The sequence below is a fragment of the Sorex fumeus genome, unplaced genomic scaffold (genome assembly GCF_029834395.1).
Source record: "Sorex fumeus unplaced genomic scaffold, SorFum_2.1 ptg000002l, whole genome shotgun sequence".
NCBI classification, from domain to species: domain Eukaryota; kingdom Metazoa; phylum Chordata; class Mammalia; order Eulipotyphla; family Soricidae; genus Sorex; species Sorex fumeus.
In genome coordinates, this window is record NW_026606059.1 from 68,318,326 (window position 1) to 68,339,195 (window position 20,870).

The 20,870-nt window shown below is 37.3% G+C and overlaps 1 protein-coding gene across 2 annotated transcripts in view; it reads left to right on the forward strand.

Moving 5' to 3' along the window:
• CSMD3 (CUB and Sushi multiple domains 3) overlaps positions 1–20,870 on the forward strand; it is a 1,250,820-nt gene that overhangs the window by 554,520 nt on the left and 675,430 nt on the right. For both annotated transcript variants that reach the window (XM_056128239.1, XM_056128292.1), the window contains one exon: positions 3,252–3,373. In XM_056128239.1, coding sequence (XP_055984214.1) covers positions 3,252–3,373 — 122 coding nt within the window. The remainder of the gene's footprint in view (positions 1–3,251; positions 3,374–20,870) is intronic.

The window sequence follows — 20,870 nt, forward strand, 5'->3', positions numbered from 1 at the left end:
AAAGTTTCTCTGAGCTTTACCAGGCATGCTCCCAGAATGCAGAGACAGGGGTACATTTTGATCAACATGGGACAGCTACCCCATGAAACAAACACACAAAGGAAATTAAATGTTCTATTTCTACACACACACACACACACACACACACACACACACACACAAACTAAGCTGATGAAATTATACTGATCATTTTGCATTATATTGAGATACACAAGTATTAGATAGTCACATCTTTTACCTTAAGTGCTTATAATGTTATTTGTCTATATCTCAATAAAGATAGGGCAAGGTGCCTTGTTAAAGACTGAGAAATGTTGTGGGTATTAATAAGGTTTAGAAAATTAAATTCAGCCAAAGTTTCATATTTATGCATGGAAAGTAAAAGAAGCAAAAATAAATAAAGTAGTAAAAAAGCAGAAAGCAGTGTTCTGGAAGTTAGACTATAAATAGGAAAAGAATAATGGTAAATAATTTGAAGAAATAGCAGTGCGCCATTTTTCTCCTTATTGCAAAATGATACACCTTTACTATTTTTTTCTTTTTGAGTCACACCCAACGATGCACATGGGTTACCCCTGGTTCATGCACTCAGGAATTACTCCTGGCTGTGCTCGGGGAACCATATGGGATGCTGGGAATCGAACCCGGGTCGGGACGCGTGCAAGGCAAACGCCCTACCCACTGTGCTACTTTACAATTAAAAATATAAAAATCATATATGAAAAATAAAAATTTAAGTGATCCTTAGCTCACCACATAATATTGAACTTGAAGGAAAATTTTAAATGGACTTCACTGTATCACTGTCATCCTGATGTTCATCGATTTCCTCGAGCAAGCACCAGTAACATCTCCTTTGTCCTAACCCTGAGATTTTAGAAAGTGCCACATTCAAGGCTCTTTCAGGGTCAGGAGAATGAGACCCATCTTGTTACTGGTTTTTGGCATATTGAATACGCCACGGGGAGTTTGCCAGACTCTGCCTTGTGGGCAGGATACTTTTGGTAGCCTGCCAGGTTCTCCAGAGTAAGAACTAGATAATAAGCTTCCGCTAGCTGGGTATTATAGTCTCTGGGTCTTGGCCATTGATGGGATTACACAGTGCGGGGGGAAGTTGGTGGGTGTAATGCCTACATACTGGAAGATGGGGGATCTGGGTGGAGGAGGCCCGGCCCCAATCTGAGTAGGCTTGAGAGATCTACGCCCCGGGTTCTGCACATCTGGGTTCCTCTGCCGGTTCCTTCATGCGTGAAGCTCCTTTGAACATGTGGAGAGTGGTCTTAAGCATGGCTGTGGCTGGAACCAGAGGTCTTCAGCTTCTGAGGCTCTAGTCGGGGTGGGGAGGAAAACTCCACCCACCTTCCTCGAAGGGGCCCTGGTTAGGACAGCCAGGTGTGGAAGCAAGAGACTTATGGTACAAGATTAACAGAAAGGGAGATCTAGTAAAGAAAGCTTTGTCTAATGTTCTAGAGGAAAATGAATTTGTGATAATGAGAAATAGGGCAGAAAACATAAGGGTGACTCCTGATGGGCTGTTGAATTGAGTGATCCTGCAGAAAGTCTTAGAATCTCCAAAACTGATTTTCAAAGTGGTAAAGATAACTCTATAGGGTTTAAATCACAAAAATAAAATTTATGTATTGCTGATGACCAGACAGAATTATTTTTTTAAATTTTATTGTTATTTATTTATTTATTTTTATTTATTTATTTATTTTTTTTAGTGAAACACCATGAGGTACAGTTACAGACTTACAAATTTTTGTGCTTGGCTTTCAGTTCTACAATGATCAAGTACCCATCCCTCCACTAGCGCCCTTCCTCCACCACCACAGGTCCCAGCATCCCTCTCACACCCCATCGCCCCATCCCACCCTGCTATGTGGCAGGGCATTCCCTTTTGTTCTCTCTTTCTCCTTCTGGGTCTTGTGGTTTGCAAGAGAGGCATTGAGTAGCAATCATGTTTGGCCAGACAGAATTTTAATAGAATGAAGCAAGTGCATGAGAATCAAAAGAAATGCTACAAATAATTTGATTACCACAATGGTAAAATATCACAACATTGTTATTAGTTGTTCTATTAACTTGAGGGAAAATGCTTTAAAATATCCAAAATATTATAATATTTGACTTTAAAAGACATTTATTGAAGTTATTTTGGGTTAACTACATTTGTAGCCTGGTCAAACTCAAAGTTGTTGGAATATAAAAATTAATTTTAATATTTTTGTTTAATTATACTACTAGGAGACCTATGGTACTTAGTAAATAAACGTTATAATAATGTAGATTGCTTAATCAATCCAAGTCTTGATTGAACAACTTTGTAAACCACAGTGTTTAAATAAAGTTAAGGGGATTTTTTTTCATGTAAACTCCAAAATATGCTAAGAGAAGATAGTTTTAAAGTTTTATTAATGACAGGTAGTATTTGATTGTTATCATAATGAGGTCTAATTACAAAGAAAAATTCAATGAAATATATTTTAGATTTCAGAGTTGAAAACTGATTTATGTAACTGAGGATAAGCATTTCATCATATTGTACTAAATAGTTTCATGTCTTTATTTACAAAGGTTAAAATATTTTAGCAACCACACAGGTTGGCTTTTACTGATTTATTTTCTGATTATTCTATTTGCTATTTCTTTAAATTTTGTTGGAGCAAGCAATATAACTGAATTTGGAGCAAGCAATATAACTAAATTTGTTATGTGCCTGAAGGGGCAGTTGGAGGGGGACTGGGGACATTGGTGGAGGGAAGGTCATAGGGTGGTGTTGGGACAAAAAATGAAATAAACAATTGTCTTATGAACAACTTTGTAAGTCTCAGTGTTTTAAGAAGAATAAAATTTAAAATATAAAAATAAATAGGAATATAACAATTTGGATCGCTTAATCAACCCAAGGTTTTGTTTCTTTCCCTGCAGATTATAGTTAGCCTGTTGCTGAATAAAATAAATGTCTTGCCAATTAAACTAACCTATTTAAAGTCAGAGAGCAACTTATCGTGCCTAATACTTTTTCTCAGAACCAGTTTTCATCAATGTTTAAAGTCTTGAATTTTTCAACTCTGGGATGTTACAGAAACTCCCCTTTTAGAGAGGTATCATTGAGACTACCGTAGTGTGTATTTTAATTTCATTGTAATTATGGAGTTTTTAACTTAGAATCTATTCAGTTGGTAGTTTATTGCTCTGGTTTTGCATGTGGTATATGCTCATCTTTTAAAACACAATTTCTCTTTCAGTGAAGACATGTGGCTCCAATATTCAAGGACCGAGCGGAACCTTTACATCTCCCAACTTTCCATTTCAGTATGACAGCAATGCACAGTGTGTCTGGGTCATCACGGCAGTGAATACAAATAAGGTAAGGGTATAAAAAAGCAGATACCTAGCAACAGAGACCAAAATAGTGCTAAGAATATAAAGAAACTGTATAATTCAATATGGTTTCTACCAATAGTCTCTGCTTATCAGTATTTAAAATTGACACTAGATAATGGGAAATTTAAATTTGAAATAAATTTGATATTCTGCTCAAATTTACTAGGATATAAGTGATAACACACTAATTTTATTAATAAGTATTTTCTGATATATAGTTTTGAATTCCATAAGTATATTTTATAAGTCCTGAGTACTGGCTCTTCACTTTGTTTCTTTTCTGCTTGACACAGCACTCAAATATATCATGTTTTTATACATAACTGGATTTTTCTTTTTCCCCATTTCTCTGTTGCACTCAGTACCAAGAGAATATTTGTATTAAGGGTATTTCAAAAGGTTGACTTGTTTCTATGTTGGGCACTATGACCAATAATACACCTAAATGTATATGTGCTGCTTGTCTTCAAACACAATTATAATACTGAATGGATATAAGAGCAGCTAAAACATGATCTAACTTCCTCTCTTACACTTTCTACAGTACATTCTTCCCTAAAATAGTTAGACCTAAATACCTTTCATAGCATCTGATGTGTTTTCTGGTTTGGATTAAGGAAACTTCTTGGATGAAACCAAAAGACTGGGTCACACTGTGGCTTAAATACTACTTTAGAATTTACTAGTTAGTAAATTCAGTGAACTTATTTAGGTTCTCTTCAATTCAGTTTCTCTAATTAAAAATGAATAAGAACATTTATTTATAGTGTCTTTATAAATTAACAGTGTACTCTTTAACAAATGTTTAATTGACTCATAAATACTTAAAATATATTGCTATTTGATAAAATGTATCCTGTCTCCCATAATCTTTATAACACTGTTTCCTGAAAACAGCATGGTCAATGTCAAAATCAGCTCAGGAGATGGAGTGATAGCACAGAGGATAAGGCATTCACCTAGCACACAGCTGGTCCCAGTACAAGTTCCAGCACCACACATCAACCCCTGAGCTCCATACCCGCAGAAACAATCCCTGGATACAGGCCCAGAAGTAAGACCTGAGCAACACTGAGCATGGTGCCAAAAAACAAAACAAAATTATTAAAAAAAAATATTAACTCAGCGCTCACTTGAACCTCGCTTATAGGAAAACCCTGATTTCTGAATAAAAAAAAACTAAATCATAAATTCACTCTTTTCTTATTTTCTAAATAAATGTTAAAAAAAATCACTAAATCCAATGCTTTAGCTGTCTAAAACTCTCATCCTTCTCACTGGTTCAGAAAAAGTCAACAGATATTAATTTATCCAAAACATCTCTATGAACTGATGAGATTGAAACAATTTCAAAGAGAATACATAAAGCACTTGAAAAAACACAAATTTACTGAGCACTTAGCACCATGAGGGCACTATTGTTATAACCTTTTGTGAATAATTTAATGCTCATGAGATTTCCATATGGAGGGGGTCAGAGTGATAGTACAGCGGGAAGGGTGTTTGCCTTGGACGCAGCTGACCCAGGGTCTATCCCCAGCATCTCATATGGTCCCCCAAGAACCACCAGGAGTAGTTTCTGAGTGCAAAACCAGGAGTAACCCCTGGAGCATCACTGGGTGTGACCCAAAGAGGAAAAAAAATTTTATATGGTATATACTTTTATTGTCTTAGTTCCACAGAGAGGGCCTAAATATTTATTTGAGTACATATGCATAACTTGCAAATGATGAGAGTAGCACATGCATTATTGTCAAAGATATATTTCATGTTAGCTTTTAAGATAGGCTTGAAAAATTTATGATTAAATATGGGGCATATAATATTAATATTGTACTGGGATAGAAATCATTTTGTATTGTGGCAATTACCTATAATTGTCATCAAAATGCAATTATCTCCTATAAGGTAACTGCTCTGATAAGTTTAATTCACTCTCTTTACTCGGAAGTACCACAGAGGTCATCATAATTCTCCTTGTTTATTCTACCTAATCTCCCAAGCTTTTAGCTCTTCTTTTTTCCTAAGTAGTTCAATTTTCTAAAGTGGGAACAATAACTTTACCTCTTTGTTACTTTTATTAAGTAGCTGACTGTGAACATTAGTTTTTCTTTCTTGGTTCATTATATTATAAGATAGCCTATAAATATGAATTTAAAGTGTATTTTACAGTGACCCATAATTACAACTATAGTTCAGATTAAGTCCCAGTTCTCTGTCTTTCTGCTTTTCTCTTACACACACACTTAAAAGGAAATGGGCACTGGTGGAGGGATGGGTATTTGATCATAGTATAATTGAAACCCACGCACAAAATTTTGTAACTCTACAACTGTACCTCATGGTGTCTCATTAATAAAAATTAAAATAAAATTAAATTAAAATTAAAAAATAAAAAAATACACACCACTTAACTATATAGCACTGTCTCTTAGAAATAAGTACACTTTTCTAGTTCTTATTCTAATTCATTGTAATCTATTCTTTAGTACTGGCTGTGATTCCATAAATAATTTTCCTGATATACTGTTTACAACATACTTTAAGAAATATTGTTGTAAGGTTTTTTTGGGGGGTGGGTCACACCCAGTGATGCTCAGGGGTTACTCCTGGTTCATGCACCCAGGACAGGAACTACTCCTGGCCGTGCTCAGGGATGCTGGGGACCGAACCCGAGTCGGGCCGCGTGCAAGGCAAACACCCTACCCACTGTGATATCACTCCGGCCCCATATTTTTGTAAGTTTTTGTGCCATATGTTATCACCACTGAATTAATTTTGGAAGGAAATTTCTGGTATGAATTGTGGGCACACAGCTCTCCTAATGGAATAAACCTCAATAAATAGATATGCTCAATTCATTGACTATTTATAGTTTTCCTCAAAATTATTGCTTGCAGCTGGAGCTATAGCACAGCAGGTAGGGCATTTGCCTTATACACAGCTGACCCGAGTTCAATTCCTAGCATCCGTATGGTCCCCCGAGCACTGCCAGGAGTAATTCCTGAGTGCATAAGACAGGAGTAACCCCTGTGCAATGCCATGTGTGACCCAAAAAGCAAAATGATTATGATGCTAATAATAATAATAATAATTGCTCATATTTTCTTTACTAACAAGTAACCATGATATTCTAAATGTTTAAAATAAATTTATAGCTGTTGAATTAAAAACTTCCAAGATTTAATAATATATGGGTCTAGATTAAACTGAATTCAAAACTAGACTTTCTTCTTTTAATAGTTAGATAATTTATCTAGACATGATGTTTGAGTCATAAGCACCATAGGGTTTCCTTTTATATCTTGTAGAGATAGTAATAATATCTTATAAATTTGTTTTTTTTTCATAATTTTATTCATTGAATCACTGTGAGAGCAGTCTCAAAACTTTCAGGTTTAAGTCTTGGCCATACAATGAAAAACCTATCCCTTCACCAGTACCCATTTTCCACCACCAAAAACCCCAGTATATCCCCCATACCTCTCCCTCCCCGTATCTGTGGGGCATATGATTTCCACATTTCTCTCTCTCCACTTTGTTTACATTCAATATTTTGACACCAGACCCACCACTATTATTTGGGATTTTACCTCAGCACTCAGATTGCCGAAAAGGCAACAATAGACAATTTGTTTTCTATTGTTGATTATGAATACATATAGTTATCGAATTTCAAAATTTTAAGAATTAAATCTGGAGGGATTTCTGCCAAAACCTGCTGGGTTTCAAGATCTGTTCTCAAGTCTGTTGGATCATGGCCATCAAGCAGCTTGATCAGGAGCCAGAGAGGTCATTCAGGGGCGGCAACTTGGGATCTTGTCAGGGTGGGGAGAAAAGAGCCGGCTCCACCCTCATACCATGAGGCCCCGCGTGTCTTGTCACTGCGGGCCCAAACCCAACTGTCTAATGGCCTCTGGAGGATGGTGGCCACCAAGCGCCATGAGGAACATGCCAAGGCGGTAAATCTATTTCCACCTGGGGTGGCCTGGTGCCAGTAAACTACTGCACGGACCAGACGCATTTCTTCCAAAAGCTGCTGGGTTCCAAGATTTGTTTCTGAGTCTCTGGGATCATGGCCGTTAAGGAGCTTGATCAGGAGCCAGAGAGGCCATTCGTGGGTGGCGACTCGGGGTCTCATTGAGGCGGGGAGGAAAGGGTTGCTCCACACCATCCCATGAGGCCCTGTGTGTCTCATCACTCCGGGCACTGAGATTCATTTCTGAGTCTCTGGGATCATGCTCATTAAGCAGTTTGATCAGGAACCAGAGAGGTCGAGCCTCCAATTATATAGCTGAGCTGGAAGACACGCCCTAACCTGGAAGTTAGGGTGTGTCTTCCACATAGCCAACTTTTGTTCATTTACATTCTTGGTAAACTTGGTCCCAAGTTGTTGGGGTCTGGCCAAAGACACAATTTTGGGGTATCTGGAAGTCTGAAGGTGGCATCAGGCTGCTGATGCACTTGCTTCACAGGTACAGATTGACCTGCTGGTGGCACCATAATTCCTGTATTTGTTTTAATGTTTAAAATAGAAAATAATTTACTATGCTAATTAGTATCACTTTAAATCATATCCATTACTATTTCCATATATATTTCCATATTTCTGTATAATAAAGAAATATACTTTCTGTTTAGTTATTTATTAGATTTAAGTTATGTATTAATATGGAAAAAATCACTACATAATTTTCCTTCCATATTATATAATGTGACTGAATAATTTATTTGTACTGTTTATGTTAAAGTTGTTAATGCTAAATCATAGTTAATTTTATTGATCGGTTTTCAAATATTTCTACTAAGTTTTCTAAAATAAGGTATAATGACAATCATTACAATCTTAATGTGGCATATAATCATTAAGGTCACTAATTTGCACATTCCACAATCTTCTAAAGAGGAGATATTTCGTAATAATTTATTTACACAATTAATATAATTAAGGGCTTCACTATAAAAGCAAGTTAACTATTAGAACAGATTCTTCAATATAGTCATTATTTTTGCATTATGGTATAAATTTAATGCAAGTTGCATGCATGAAATACTCTTCCGATTCGACCTTTTTCTTAATTTAAATGAGTAAGATTTCCCTCATTTTAATTGATCTGGTGTATTATCTTCAATTCTCAGGAGGTGTACGGGGAAACAGACATTATTTTTAGGTATTTACTGTCTGCCATATTCCAGCCTGCAGACACAGCTCTGTTTGTTCTCATGTATCACTTTGGCTGTCAGGATTTTCGTTCACATTTTCAAAAGATATTACTGTATTATTTACAGTTTAAATAATAATGTTTTAAATTGCTTGGCAGAGGAAAGCTTTGGGCTGGAGCAATAACACAGTGATAGGGTATTTGCCTTTCATGTGGCCAGCCCCGCTGACCCGAGTTGGATTCCTCTGCCTCTCTCGGAGAGCCCGGCAAGCTACTGAGAGTAGCTTGCCTACATGGCAAAGCCTGGCAAGCTACCCGTGACCTATTTTGATTGCCAAACACAGTAACAACAAGTTTCACAATGTTATTGGGCCTGCTCGAGCAAATCGATGAACAATGGGAGGACAGTGCTACAGTGCTAAATTGCTTGTGTGAGCTGGCACCCAGAGGAAAAATCCCCCATCCCTCAACTTCTCTGGTTGAAAGAGTAAATAAAAAAGCATTAGACAACTACAGAAAGATATATCTCAAAGCAAACAGATGGATAATATGGATAATATGTCTCAAAGCAAATATATGTCAATAAATTCTAAAGAAAAATTGGGGATATGGGATATTTATTCTATGGTAATGGGCCAAGGACAGCAAGGTAAGAGGATGGGGAGATTTGCTCTACCAAGGAAAAGATAACTTTATCAGAGAAAAAAAGGTGAATTTATCAGAGAACACACACTCACTTTAAACTTCACTCTGATAAGAGATCCAAATGCTATTCTTCTAGGTTTTAAGAAGCAAGGGGCAATGATGATCTCTTCTTTTAAGAAAAGGGTAGGAGCTGAAAAATAAAAAAAGTTTATTTTGAGCCTCAAAAGCCTCGCTCTTTTTTATAGTGTTTGCGAAAGTTGATCGGTCACGGGGAAAGTTTCTCAAGGATCTCAGTGGGCCTGTTTCCCCATACCAACATGACACTTTCTGGAAGAGCTCTGTTCAAATAACCTGGTCAGACCGGTTGGAGAGACAGAATCCACAATTTAAATAAAACTCTGGATTGGCCCAAGCTTTTTGGAAGACAATATGGACACACCTCAAAAAAATTATGGGTTGAGCTTCCGTACATCACAGCTATTCCACTACTGTGAGTACACCCAGGGGCCCAAAAATACAATGCAGAAAAGACATCTGCTTACTATGTTCATTGCAGTGCTATTCACAATAGCTGAAATCTGGAAGCATCCCAAGATCGCCCCCAAACAGATGACTGGATAAAGAAGTTATGGCACATGTTCACAATGGCATACTACTCAGTAGTAAGAAAAGATGAAGTCTTGCAGTTTTCGATTCATGGATGGACCTGGAGAATATCAAACAGAGGGAAATGAGTCATAGACACAGAATGAGTCGCTAAGATACAGTATTTAAAGAAACAGTTCCAGAATAACTAATACCAAAAGTCAAAAGAAATGAAGAACCAGAGAACTGGTCAGAGCAGGAAGCTTTCACTGAAGTTGGGGAAAGGGTCATAGTCAACAAAGTGAGCAGTATGACAATGATAGAGGCAAGTGGTCACTCTGGACACAAATTTTGTGCTGAAAGATGTAAATGTCAACATGATATCCTATCAGTAACATGTTGGTAAGCCCCGTTGCCAAAAAGGGTGGGGGAGGAAGAGAAAAAAATAAAGGAAAAAAAAATACCTGCCTCAGAAACAGGCTGGGAGACAGGAGGGAAATCAGAGACATTGGTGTGGTGGAGGGACGTGGACCCACATGAAGGGACTGGTGTCGGAACACTGTATGAATGAAAAGCAATTTCTAATACTTTTATAACTGTGTAATACACAGTGTTCAGGACTAATTCCATGCTCTATGCTCAGGGGTCACTTGTGGCAGCCCCAGGGACCATATGGTGTGCTGAGGACCAAATATGTGTCAGTCACATGCAAGCCAAAAGACCTTCTCACCATTTGTGAGTAGTGCTTCAGTTTCTAGGTATTTAATCTCATACAATAGCAAAAGAAACATCCTATTCAAGTTCAGTAGAACTTTAGGAAATGCTTAAATAATTCCCAGTGACTGGCAGTAGTAAAGCCCTTTGCCTCAGTTGAACTATTTTTGAAACCAAGCCCAATTCCCCAAATGGCAATAAAAGCTAAAAAACATCCAACCCCATGACTTTACATCTCATGATGATTGCAAATGATAGACTGGTAAAGGCACACTGGAAGACAAAGAGATCCATTACGGGTATTTGGGGTCTACTTTCTGACATTCATTGGTTCATGTTTGATCCAATTTTATTTCTATTTTTTGAACTCAGCATGCAAAATGCAAGTTTAGGAATCTTGAAGGAGTCCCAAGAGGTCACTATGACCTTTTGCATTCTATTTTTGTACTTTAATTTACTGAAAACTTCCTAAGTAAGCCTTATAACTATACTTAATTACATAATTTATTTATTTTTGCATTGTCTTAAACTATTTGTAAAAACAAACAACTCTTTGTCTTTATAATTTATTTTTTCCTGAGTAAGAAATGTAGACTGAGAGCTCTCTAAATTGTTCAGATTTAATAAGCAATTTAACCTTACTCAATATACTTGAAATTTAATCAAGCAATAGACAATAGGTATTTAATAAAATTACAGAATTCTATAAAATTTAATATACATTAATTTTACGCTAAGACTTTGACAACGTGAAGTCAAATTTTATTCTTCCATTAGAGATTTATTTTTGAGGCAGAAGGTACTCTAATAACATCTAATAACATGTAAAGATTGACCAGCTCTCACCAATTTTTGTAATGTTAGGTTTCCAATAGTTCCTTAGCAATTACTTACCTTAGGACACTTTAAGATTTTTTCCACTTATATCTACACAAGAAAGACAAAGACTAGAGGTCACCTGGACCCTAAGAATAGAACATTAATGATATGGAAAGAACCCGGCATGCAAATTTTCTACCCATAGAATAAACTAGGATAGTTTATCTTATACCTCAAGCTATAAGTTTCATGTTCAACCTATTGAGTGGGAAGAAATCTTTAACAATCCAAAAGAATCATGGGTTTATGACCTTGAGATTTCACCGGAAACTATGAACTACCTTGAGGAAAATATAGGTAGAAAGCTCTGATTTTGGACCTTAAAATAATCTTCAATGACTTGATGCCAACAGCAAGATCAACAAATAAATAAATAAACAAAAAAATCAGACTGCATTAAATAAAGAGTTTCTGTATGACAAAAGAAACACAGGGTTAAACCAAAAGACAGCAAACTGAATGGGAAAAACAATGTTTTTATTCAATACATCAGATAAAGGGATGATATATAGGATATACAACATACTCATAAAGATCAATAACAAAAAAAATTAAAAACCCTTTCAAAAATGGGGAAAGGGGATGAACAGACATGTCTTAGAGGGATGCAGGATTATGTCCAATTGGCACATGAAAATGTATTCAGTATCACTTTCAGTAGGGGAATCCTAAACAAGACAACAATGAGAATCTCACACTAGTGAGAATGATGTATACCCCAAAAAGTGGGAAAAAAATCATGCTGGTGGGGATGTGATTAAAAAAAGGGAGCTCTCATCCACTACTTGTTGAAATGTTGTCAGATTCAACTCTGTGGAAAAACGTTGTAGAGAATCCTCAGTAAACTATATGATGCATTAATTCTATTTTTAGTTATATACCTGCAGGGCCTAAAAAATTTCATTAAAAAGGGCATATGTAAACCATTATTCATTGCTGCACTTAGTATGATTGCTAAGTTATAGAATCAACCTAGGTGCCCAGTGACAGATGGATTATGAAGATGTAGTATGTGTATATACACAACGAAATACTATGCAGCTGCAAGGAATGAGAGAATCATGCAATCTTCTGTACCCTGGTTAGTGCTGGAAGATATGTGGTGTGAAATAAACCAGAAGAAAGAAAAACAGGGTGATCTCACTTATCCATAGTATAGAGAATAACTGGATGAAAAAATGTACTGTAGTAAACGGAGGGTTCCCAGCTCACTCTTCATTCCAGAGTTTAGGAGGAGGAGAGTAAAGGAAAAAAATTAAAGGAGCAATAAAGAGGATTAGAAAGGGAGGAACTGGAGCGATAGCACAGCAAGTAGGGAGTTTGACTTGCATGTGGCTGACCAGGCTTCGATTCCCAGAATCCCATATTGTCACCGGAGCACTGCCAGGAGTAATTTCTGAGTGCACGAGTCAGGAGTGACCCCTGGGCAACAACAGGTGTGACCCAAAAAGAAAAAAAAAAGAAAGGGAAGTGATAGGAGAACAAGATTTGTAGTTTTGGTTATAGTGGTGAGATGGAGGGGGGGTGGTTATAATTATATATACAAGGAACAGACTTAACAACACTGAAAACGTGAGATCTAAGCTTCAGCCACCTAATTTGTATGTAAATGTGGTCTCTAAGGGGGTGGGAGAAAGGGGGCATGAAAGTTGATGAAGTATGGGAACATTAGCCGATGGAAGTTGACACTAGCTGTGGGATTTGTACTGAAATATTACTGAAGCTCAACTGTTACTAACCATGGTTCATTAAATAAAATTATATATGTATGTATATATGTATATATTTCATGACCACTTAAAAAAGTGATCATGGGTGCATTATTGAAGCATACATTTTGTTTTATTGCATTTCAAAACTATAAATATCTGATTTGTTTCCAAATTTTACTGACATTTGCATCTTTAATTCAGAGAATGTCATTTTACTACTATGAAAATGAATCAGTATGAAGTCAAGGTATAGTTTATAATGTATATATTTAAAAACTCATCTGAAATACAGATATATTTATAAAATTTACTCATTCTATAGATAATAATGGGCTGGAGCGATAGCACAGTGGGTAGGGCATTTTCCTTGCTGACCCAGGTTCGATTCCTCTGCCCCTCTCAGAGAGCGTGGCAGGCTACTGAAAGTATCCTGCCCACACGGAAGAGCCTATCAAGCTCTCCATGGCGTATTCTATATGCCAAAAACGGTAACAACAAGTCTCATAATGGAGTCATTTCTGGTACCCTTTCAAGCAAATCGATGAACAACGGGAGGACAGTGCTACAGTGCTATAGCTAATAATAATGCTTAAGGAAAGTCTTGATCTAAGTGTCAAAACTCATAATTTTTTACATGTCATTTCAGTTCTCTATATATTATTTTATTCATACTTAAGTGAAGAATAATCAATGATGCTGTTATAGGAGTAAATAAACAAGTTTATAAACTATGTCTATTTAAAACTTATTTTAGGTTAACTTCCTCATAACAATACAGGGTGAGTATCTAAAGATGTTTAAACAAAAAAATATTAAAAACAAAAGAAGTAATTTTAAAAACAAGAAATTCATATGGATATCATAAGAGGAAAATTAGATATGTCACCCTTATTAGTCTAAAATCAGTTCACAGTGAAGGAAAATAATTTTATCTGCATTTTGCTTTACAAATAATGTCCAGAGAGGTAGATCAAATGGCTGAACATACAATTTTCATGCTGAAGACCAATTTTTATACAAAGGTTTTACTTAACCCCCTGGTCCACAAAATATCACCAGTACTGACTCTCAAGCATAGATTCTGGGAATAACATCGGAGGCAACACTGGTTTGGCCACAAGTGAAATTCAATAACCATAGGGTTAACTTTCATATATAATAAATGCTATTATATATAATACTTATAGCACTGTAGCACTGTCCTCCCATTGTTGTTCTTCGATTTTCTCAAGCGGGCAGCAGTAACATCTCCATTGTGAGACTTGTTACTCTTCTTGGCATATTGACTACATCACGGATAGCTTGCCAGGCTTTGTGGTGTGGGCAGAATACTCTCGGTAGCTTGCTGAGCTCTCCAAGAGAGATGGAGGAATCGAACCCAGGTCAGCCACTTGTAAGGCAAATGCCCTACTCACTATGCTATTGCTCCAGCCCATAATACATATACATTCTGTATATATGTGTATTGCTTTTTCTAGTTTTATAATTTATAGTTTTGGGGTATTTTATTACATTTTGATATAATTCATTATGACATCTTATTCTGATGTAGATATTTGATTCCTATTGAAAGTACTGGTGTGCTAGTTAGAAGTTTCTTTTGTTATCCATAATAACATGTCTCAAACTTAAATGCAGTTAAAGAACAGTCTTTTCTGAAAAGGTATAATAGCCCTTTACTGACAGGTCATTGGGTTCTGTACGTTTTTTAAAAAAGAAGTAGTAAAATTCATTTTATAAAATGGTGAAAGGATTTAATTGCAGAAAGCTTCATTCACATATTCGCTTCAGTAGTTAGCCCCATGGATTTTTATTCTGACTCAGAAAATAATGAATCAGTGCCTCTCCCCAGATGCTCTATAAGCATCAGTATACACCTTGTCTTTTATTCACGAGGCTGTCATCAAAATCCTTTCCAGCTTGTCACTGTTCCATCATCACAGTTAGCCTTTTGCCACTTCATTTAACCTGCCCACTTTGAGGCACTAGTTTTTGTGCCAAATGGGATTCTGGGACATGAGCCAAGGTTCACTACCAGATCTTAGGCAGCAGCCAGAAATGAGAATGTCACTTTCACGCAGGCTGCAATAGTCTTTTTAAATTTTTTTTAAGAAAATACCGACACAAGAAAAAATGCAACTGATTCACTGAGAAGTATATCCAGGAAGCTTAAATGTGTCTAGAAAGACATTAACCAATACCGCATTTGGGGAAAAACCCTATTTTAACAAAAGCCGTGCAGTGGAAACTACACCTCAGTTTCTCCTATCACAAAGCAAGAGATTTGTTCTTAGTTTTGCATCCTGTGGTCATGGATTCATGGTTAGTGAACTTCCTTTGAGGGTTATTTGTGAACACTGGAAAACCTGTAGTCACCAGGCAATCCCTAGAATACTCTAACAAAAGTTTTTCAGAGACAAATCAAAATGGAAGGTAGAAAAAGCAATACAGTGGACAAAAGTGTGTTCATGGGGACTTGTATGGAATGCTGGCAGTGTTTTCACTTAAGTAGGAGTTAAACCTGAGGGAGTAAACTGGAGGCAGCAGTTGGGAATAGATGAAAATCAAGCCAGGCTTTCTGTCTTACAAAGTCATAATATAAAAATCACCTAAGAGTTAGGTATGGTTCATTTGAGGGAAACAATGGAAGAAAGGGACTTAGTAGATATATACAGGACACTTCATCCACAAAAAGCTGAATACACATTCTTCTCAAGCGTACATGGAACATTCTCCAAGATAGACCACATGCTGAGCCACAAAACATGCCTCCGTAAAATTAAGAAGGTAGAGATTGTATCAACAATCTTCTCAGACCATAATGCGCTGAAATTAGAAGTAAATCACACACAAAAACAGAAAACTAAATCAAACACCTGGAAATTAATCAGTGCACTATTGAACAACGAGTGGAATAGACAGGAAATCAAAGAGGAAATCAAAAGATTCCTAGAAACGAATGAAAATGAGAACACGAGTTACCAAAACTTATGGGACACAGCAAAGGCTGTGTTAAGAGGAAAGTTTATGGCTCTACAAGCATTCCTCAGGAAGGAGGAGAGAGCACACATAAGTAACCTAACCTCACAGCTTAAGAACTTGGAGAAGGACCAAAAAAAGGAGCACAACCCGAACAGGAGAAAGGAAATAATAAAACTCAGAGCAGAGATTAACGAGATGGAAACCCAAAAAACAATCCGAAAGATCAATGAAACCAAGAGCTGGTTCTTCGAGAAAATTAACAAGATCGATAAGCCTCTAGCAAAACTCACAAAGAAAGGGAGAGAGAAAACCCTAATAAACCGAATCAGAAATGAAAAGGGGGTCATTACAACAGAAACCACAGAAATTCAGAGGATCCTCAGGGAGTACTTTGAGAAGCTTTATGCCACGGAACATCAAAACCTCGAGGAAATGGATAAATTCCTAGACTCCTACAGACTCCCAAGGCTGAACCAAGAAGACCTGGAATACCTGAACAGACCTATCACCATCAAGGAAATTGAAATGGTAATAAAAAGTCTCCCCAAGCACAAAAGTCCTGGCCCGGATGGATTCACTAGTGAATTCTTCCAAATCTTTAAAGAGGACTTACTCCCGATGCTCTTTAAGCTTTTCCACGAAATTGAAATATCAAAAACACTTCCGAACAGTTTCTACAAAGCAAATATCACACTGATACCAAAAGCAGACAGAGATACCACAAAGAAAGAGAATTACAGGCCGATATCCCTGATGAACACAGATGCAAAGATCCTCAACAAACTACTAGCAAATAGAATCCAACTACTCATTAAAAAGATCATACACCATGACCAAGTAGGATTCATCCCAGGGATGCAAGGATGGTTTAACATTCGGAAATCAATCAACATAATCCACCATATCAACAAAAGAAAAGATAAAAAGCATATGATCATATCAATAGATGCAGAGAAAGCATTTGATAAGATCCAGCACCCCTTTATGATGAAAACCCTAGCCAAAATGGGTATAGAGGGGACCTTCCTCAACATAATTAAAGCCATCTACCACAAGCCTACAGCAAGCATCATCCTCAACGGGGAAAAACTGAGAGCCTTCCCTCTAAGATCAGGGATGAGACAGGGATGCCCACTCTCTCCACTGCTGTTCAATATAGTACTGGAAGTACTTGCAATAGCGATTAGGCAGGAAAAAGCTATTAAGGGCATTCAGGTAGGAAAGGAAGAAATCAAGCTCTCACTATTCGCAGATGATATGATACTCTACTTAGAGAACCCAATAACTTCCACCAAAAAACTCCTAGAAACAATAGACTCGTATAGTAAAGTTGCAGGTTATAAAATCAATACCCAAAAGTCCATGGCTTTCCTATACGCAAACAGTGAGAGAGAAGAAAGCAACATGAAAAAAACAATCCCATTCACAATTGTGCCCCAGAAAATCAAGTACCTAGGAATCAGCTTAACTAAGGAAGTAAAGGACCTGTACAAAGAAAACTACAAAACTCTACTTCAGGAAATAAAAGAGGACATGAGGAAATGGAAAGATATCCCCTGCTCATGGGTCGGGAGACTTAACATTGTCAAAATGGCAATACTACCGAAAGCATTGTATAAATTCAATGCAATCCCTATAAGGATACCCATGACATTCTTCAAAGAAATGGAGCAAACACTCTTGAAATTTATATGGAACAATAAGCCCCCACGAATAGCTAAAGCAATTCTTGGGAAAAAGAAAATGGGAGGAATCAACCTCCCGAACTTCAAACTGTACTACAAAGCAGTAATAATTAAAACAGCATGGTACTGGAACAAAGGCAGAACTGCAGACCAATGGAACAGGGTTGAATACACTGACATCTCTCCTCAATCATATGCTCATCTAATCTTTGATAAAGGTGCAAGTAATGTGAAGTGGAGTAAGGAAAGCCTCTTTAATAAATTGTGTTGGCATCACTGGACGGCTACATGCAAAAAAATAGGCTCAGAACTCTGCCTAACACCATGTACAAAAGTAAGATCAAAATGGATTAAAGACCTCAACATCAGACCAGAAACCATAAGGTACATTGAAGATAAAGTTGGCAAAACCCTCCATGACATTGAAGCTAATGGTATCTTCAAAGATGCCACGCCACTGGCCGAGCAAGTGAAAACAGAGATAGATAAATGGGACTATCTTAAACTAAGAAGCTTCTGCACCTCCAAAGAAACAGTGACCAAAATACAAAAACAGTCAACAGAATGGGAAAAGATATTCACCGAATACACATCTGACAAGGGGTTGATATCCAGGATATACAAAATACTGGTTAAACTCCACAAGAAGAAAACATCCAACCCCATCCAAAAATGGGGCAATATAAATGAACAGAAACTTTCTCAAAGAAGAAATCCAAATGGCAAAAAAGCACATGAGAAAATGCTCTACATCATTAATCATCAGGGAGATGCAGATCAAAACCACAATGAGATACCATCTCACACCTCAGAGACTGGCCCACATTCAAAAGAACAAAAGCAACCGATGCTGGCGTGGATGTGGCGAGAAAGGGACACTCCTTCACTGTTGGTGGGAATGTCCACTGGTTCAGCCCTTCTGGAAAACAGTATGGACGATTCTCAAAACATTAGAAATTGAGCTCCCATTTGACCCAGCAATACCACTCCTGGGAATATATCCCAGAGAGGCAAAAATGTATAGTCGAAGTGACATCTGCACTTGTTTGTTCATTGCAGCACTCTTTACAATAGCCAGAAACTGGAAGAAACCTGAATGCCCAAGAACAGATGACTGGTTAAAGAAACTTTGGTACATCTACACAATGGAGTACTATGTAGCTCTTAGAAAAGATGAAGTCATGAAATTTACATACAAATGGTACAATATGGAAAGTATCATGCTAAGCGAAATGAGTCAGAAAGAGAGGGATAGACATAGAAAGATTGCATTCATCTGGGGGATATAAAGTAACAAAGTATGAGATTAATACCCAAGAATAGCTGAGATCAGCACCAGGAGGATTACTCCATAACTTAGAGGCCAGCCGGGTATCCTAGAGGAAAGGGCTGTTCAGATAGAGAAGGGACCACCAAATAAAGGATGTTTGGAGGATCCTCCCAGGAGGGGAGATGCATGTCGAAAGTAGACTAAGGACTGAACATGTTTGCCACTCAATGCCTCTTTTGCAGACCACAACACCCAAAAGGAGAGAGAGAACACAGGGGATTGCCCTGCCACAGAGACAGGGGGGATGGGGGGATGGGGGTGGGAGGGATATTATCCATGGTGGTGGAAAATGGGCACTGGTGGAGGGATGGGTATCTGATCATTGTATAATTGAAACCAAAGCACAAAAAATTGTAAATCTACAACTTTAAAAAAAATAAAATAAAATAAAGGGAAAAAAAAAAGAGTTAGGTATGGATCTTGTAGAAAGCAGTATGATTGAAATCAGGAGAAGTACCTAAAAATACCCCAACTTTTGATAGTTACTCCTGCACAGAATTCTTGATTATTCTCATTCTTAAGAATAAGATAAACCATTTCATCAAAATGGTTTAAATAAGGGAAATAGCTTATTTCTTTTACTATTTTACTTTAAATTATTTGGTGTTAACAGAGACGGTGATTATTCATCTTAAAATTAGCAAGTATAAATAAAATAAAAAATGGTTGTTCAATGTATTCTAATAATTAACCTAGGATAGAATACTACTGCTGTCTTTTTTCTTTTTCATTTACGCTGATGAAAAATCTGTATTAAATTTCAGTGATGAATATTTTACCCTTAAAAACAAATGTTTTATTTATTTATTTATTTGTTTATTGGCTTTTTTGGTCATACCAATTGATGCTCAAGGATTACTCCTGGGATTTAACTCAGAAATTACTTCTGGCAGTGCTTACGGGATCATATAGGATATCAAGGATTGGACCCTGATTGGCTGCATGCAAGACAAATGCCCTACTTGCTGTGTTATTGTCCCAGTCTTTCCCTAATAAATGCTTTAAAATAATTCTAAATTAATAACAAATGAAGTAGGTCTGCAAACTTTAAAAAGAGAACTCCAGAACGACCACCAACTGGGAGCTCTTTGGCACTATTGCTGCAACATGGGAAGATGCCATCATTGACAACATTGATGAGGAATATGATCGACTGGTTCAGCACCTCCATGATCATGTGAGGAATGCCGAGAGAGATAGCCACAAAAATCCTGTCTTCGATAGCTCTTGAGCTTATTCACCAACGTGGTTTTGCGCATGCCTCAGGCAACTGCAAGAGAACATCTGAGCTCGCAAAGCAGTGCAGAGATGCGATCAAGGAAGACCTCAAAGAGAGAAGAGCAGAAGTGCTGGTAGATGGGGCAGAAGCAGGGAAAAGCATTCATAATGCCCGCATGTCCTTCGCCATCTACAAGACCAAGATGACTGCCCTCCGACTTCCTGATGGATCTATCACATCTTCCAGAAGGGCAATGGAGAAGATTATCCATGACTTCTACTCAGATCTCTTCGATAGCCATGTCCACCTGCCCACATCCAAAATTCCACAGGGTGGATATGTCGTTCACAATGTTCTCCCTTCCGAAATCTGACACACCATTTCGTCGGTAAAGAAACGAACAGCACCCGGCCCAAATAAGGTCAGACCCGAACATCTGAAGAATCTGCCGTTTGTACTCATCAATACCTGGCTCGGCTCTTCACATGCCACCTTTGTAAATGCAAGGTTCCATCCCAATGGAAAACCAGCAGGACTATACTACTGTACAATAAGGGAGACATCCAC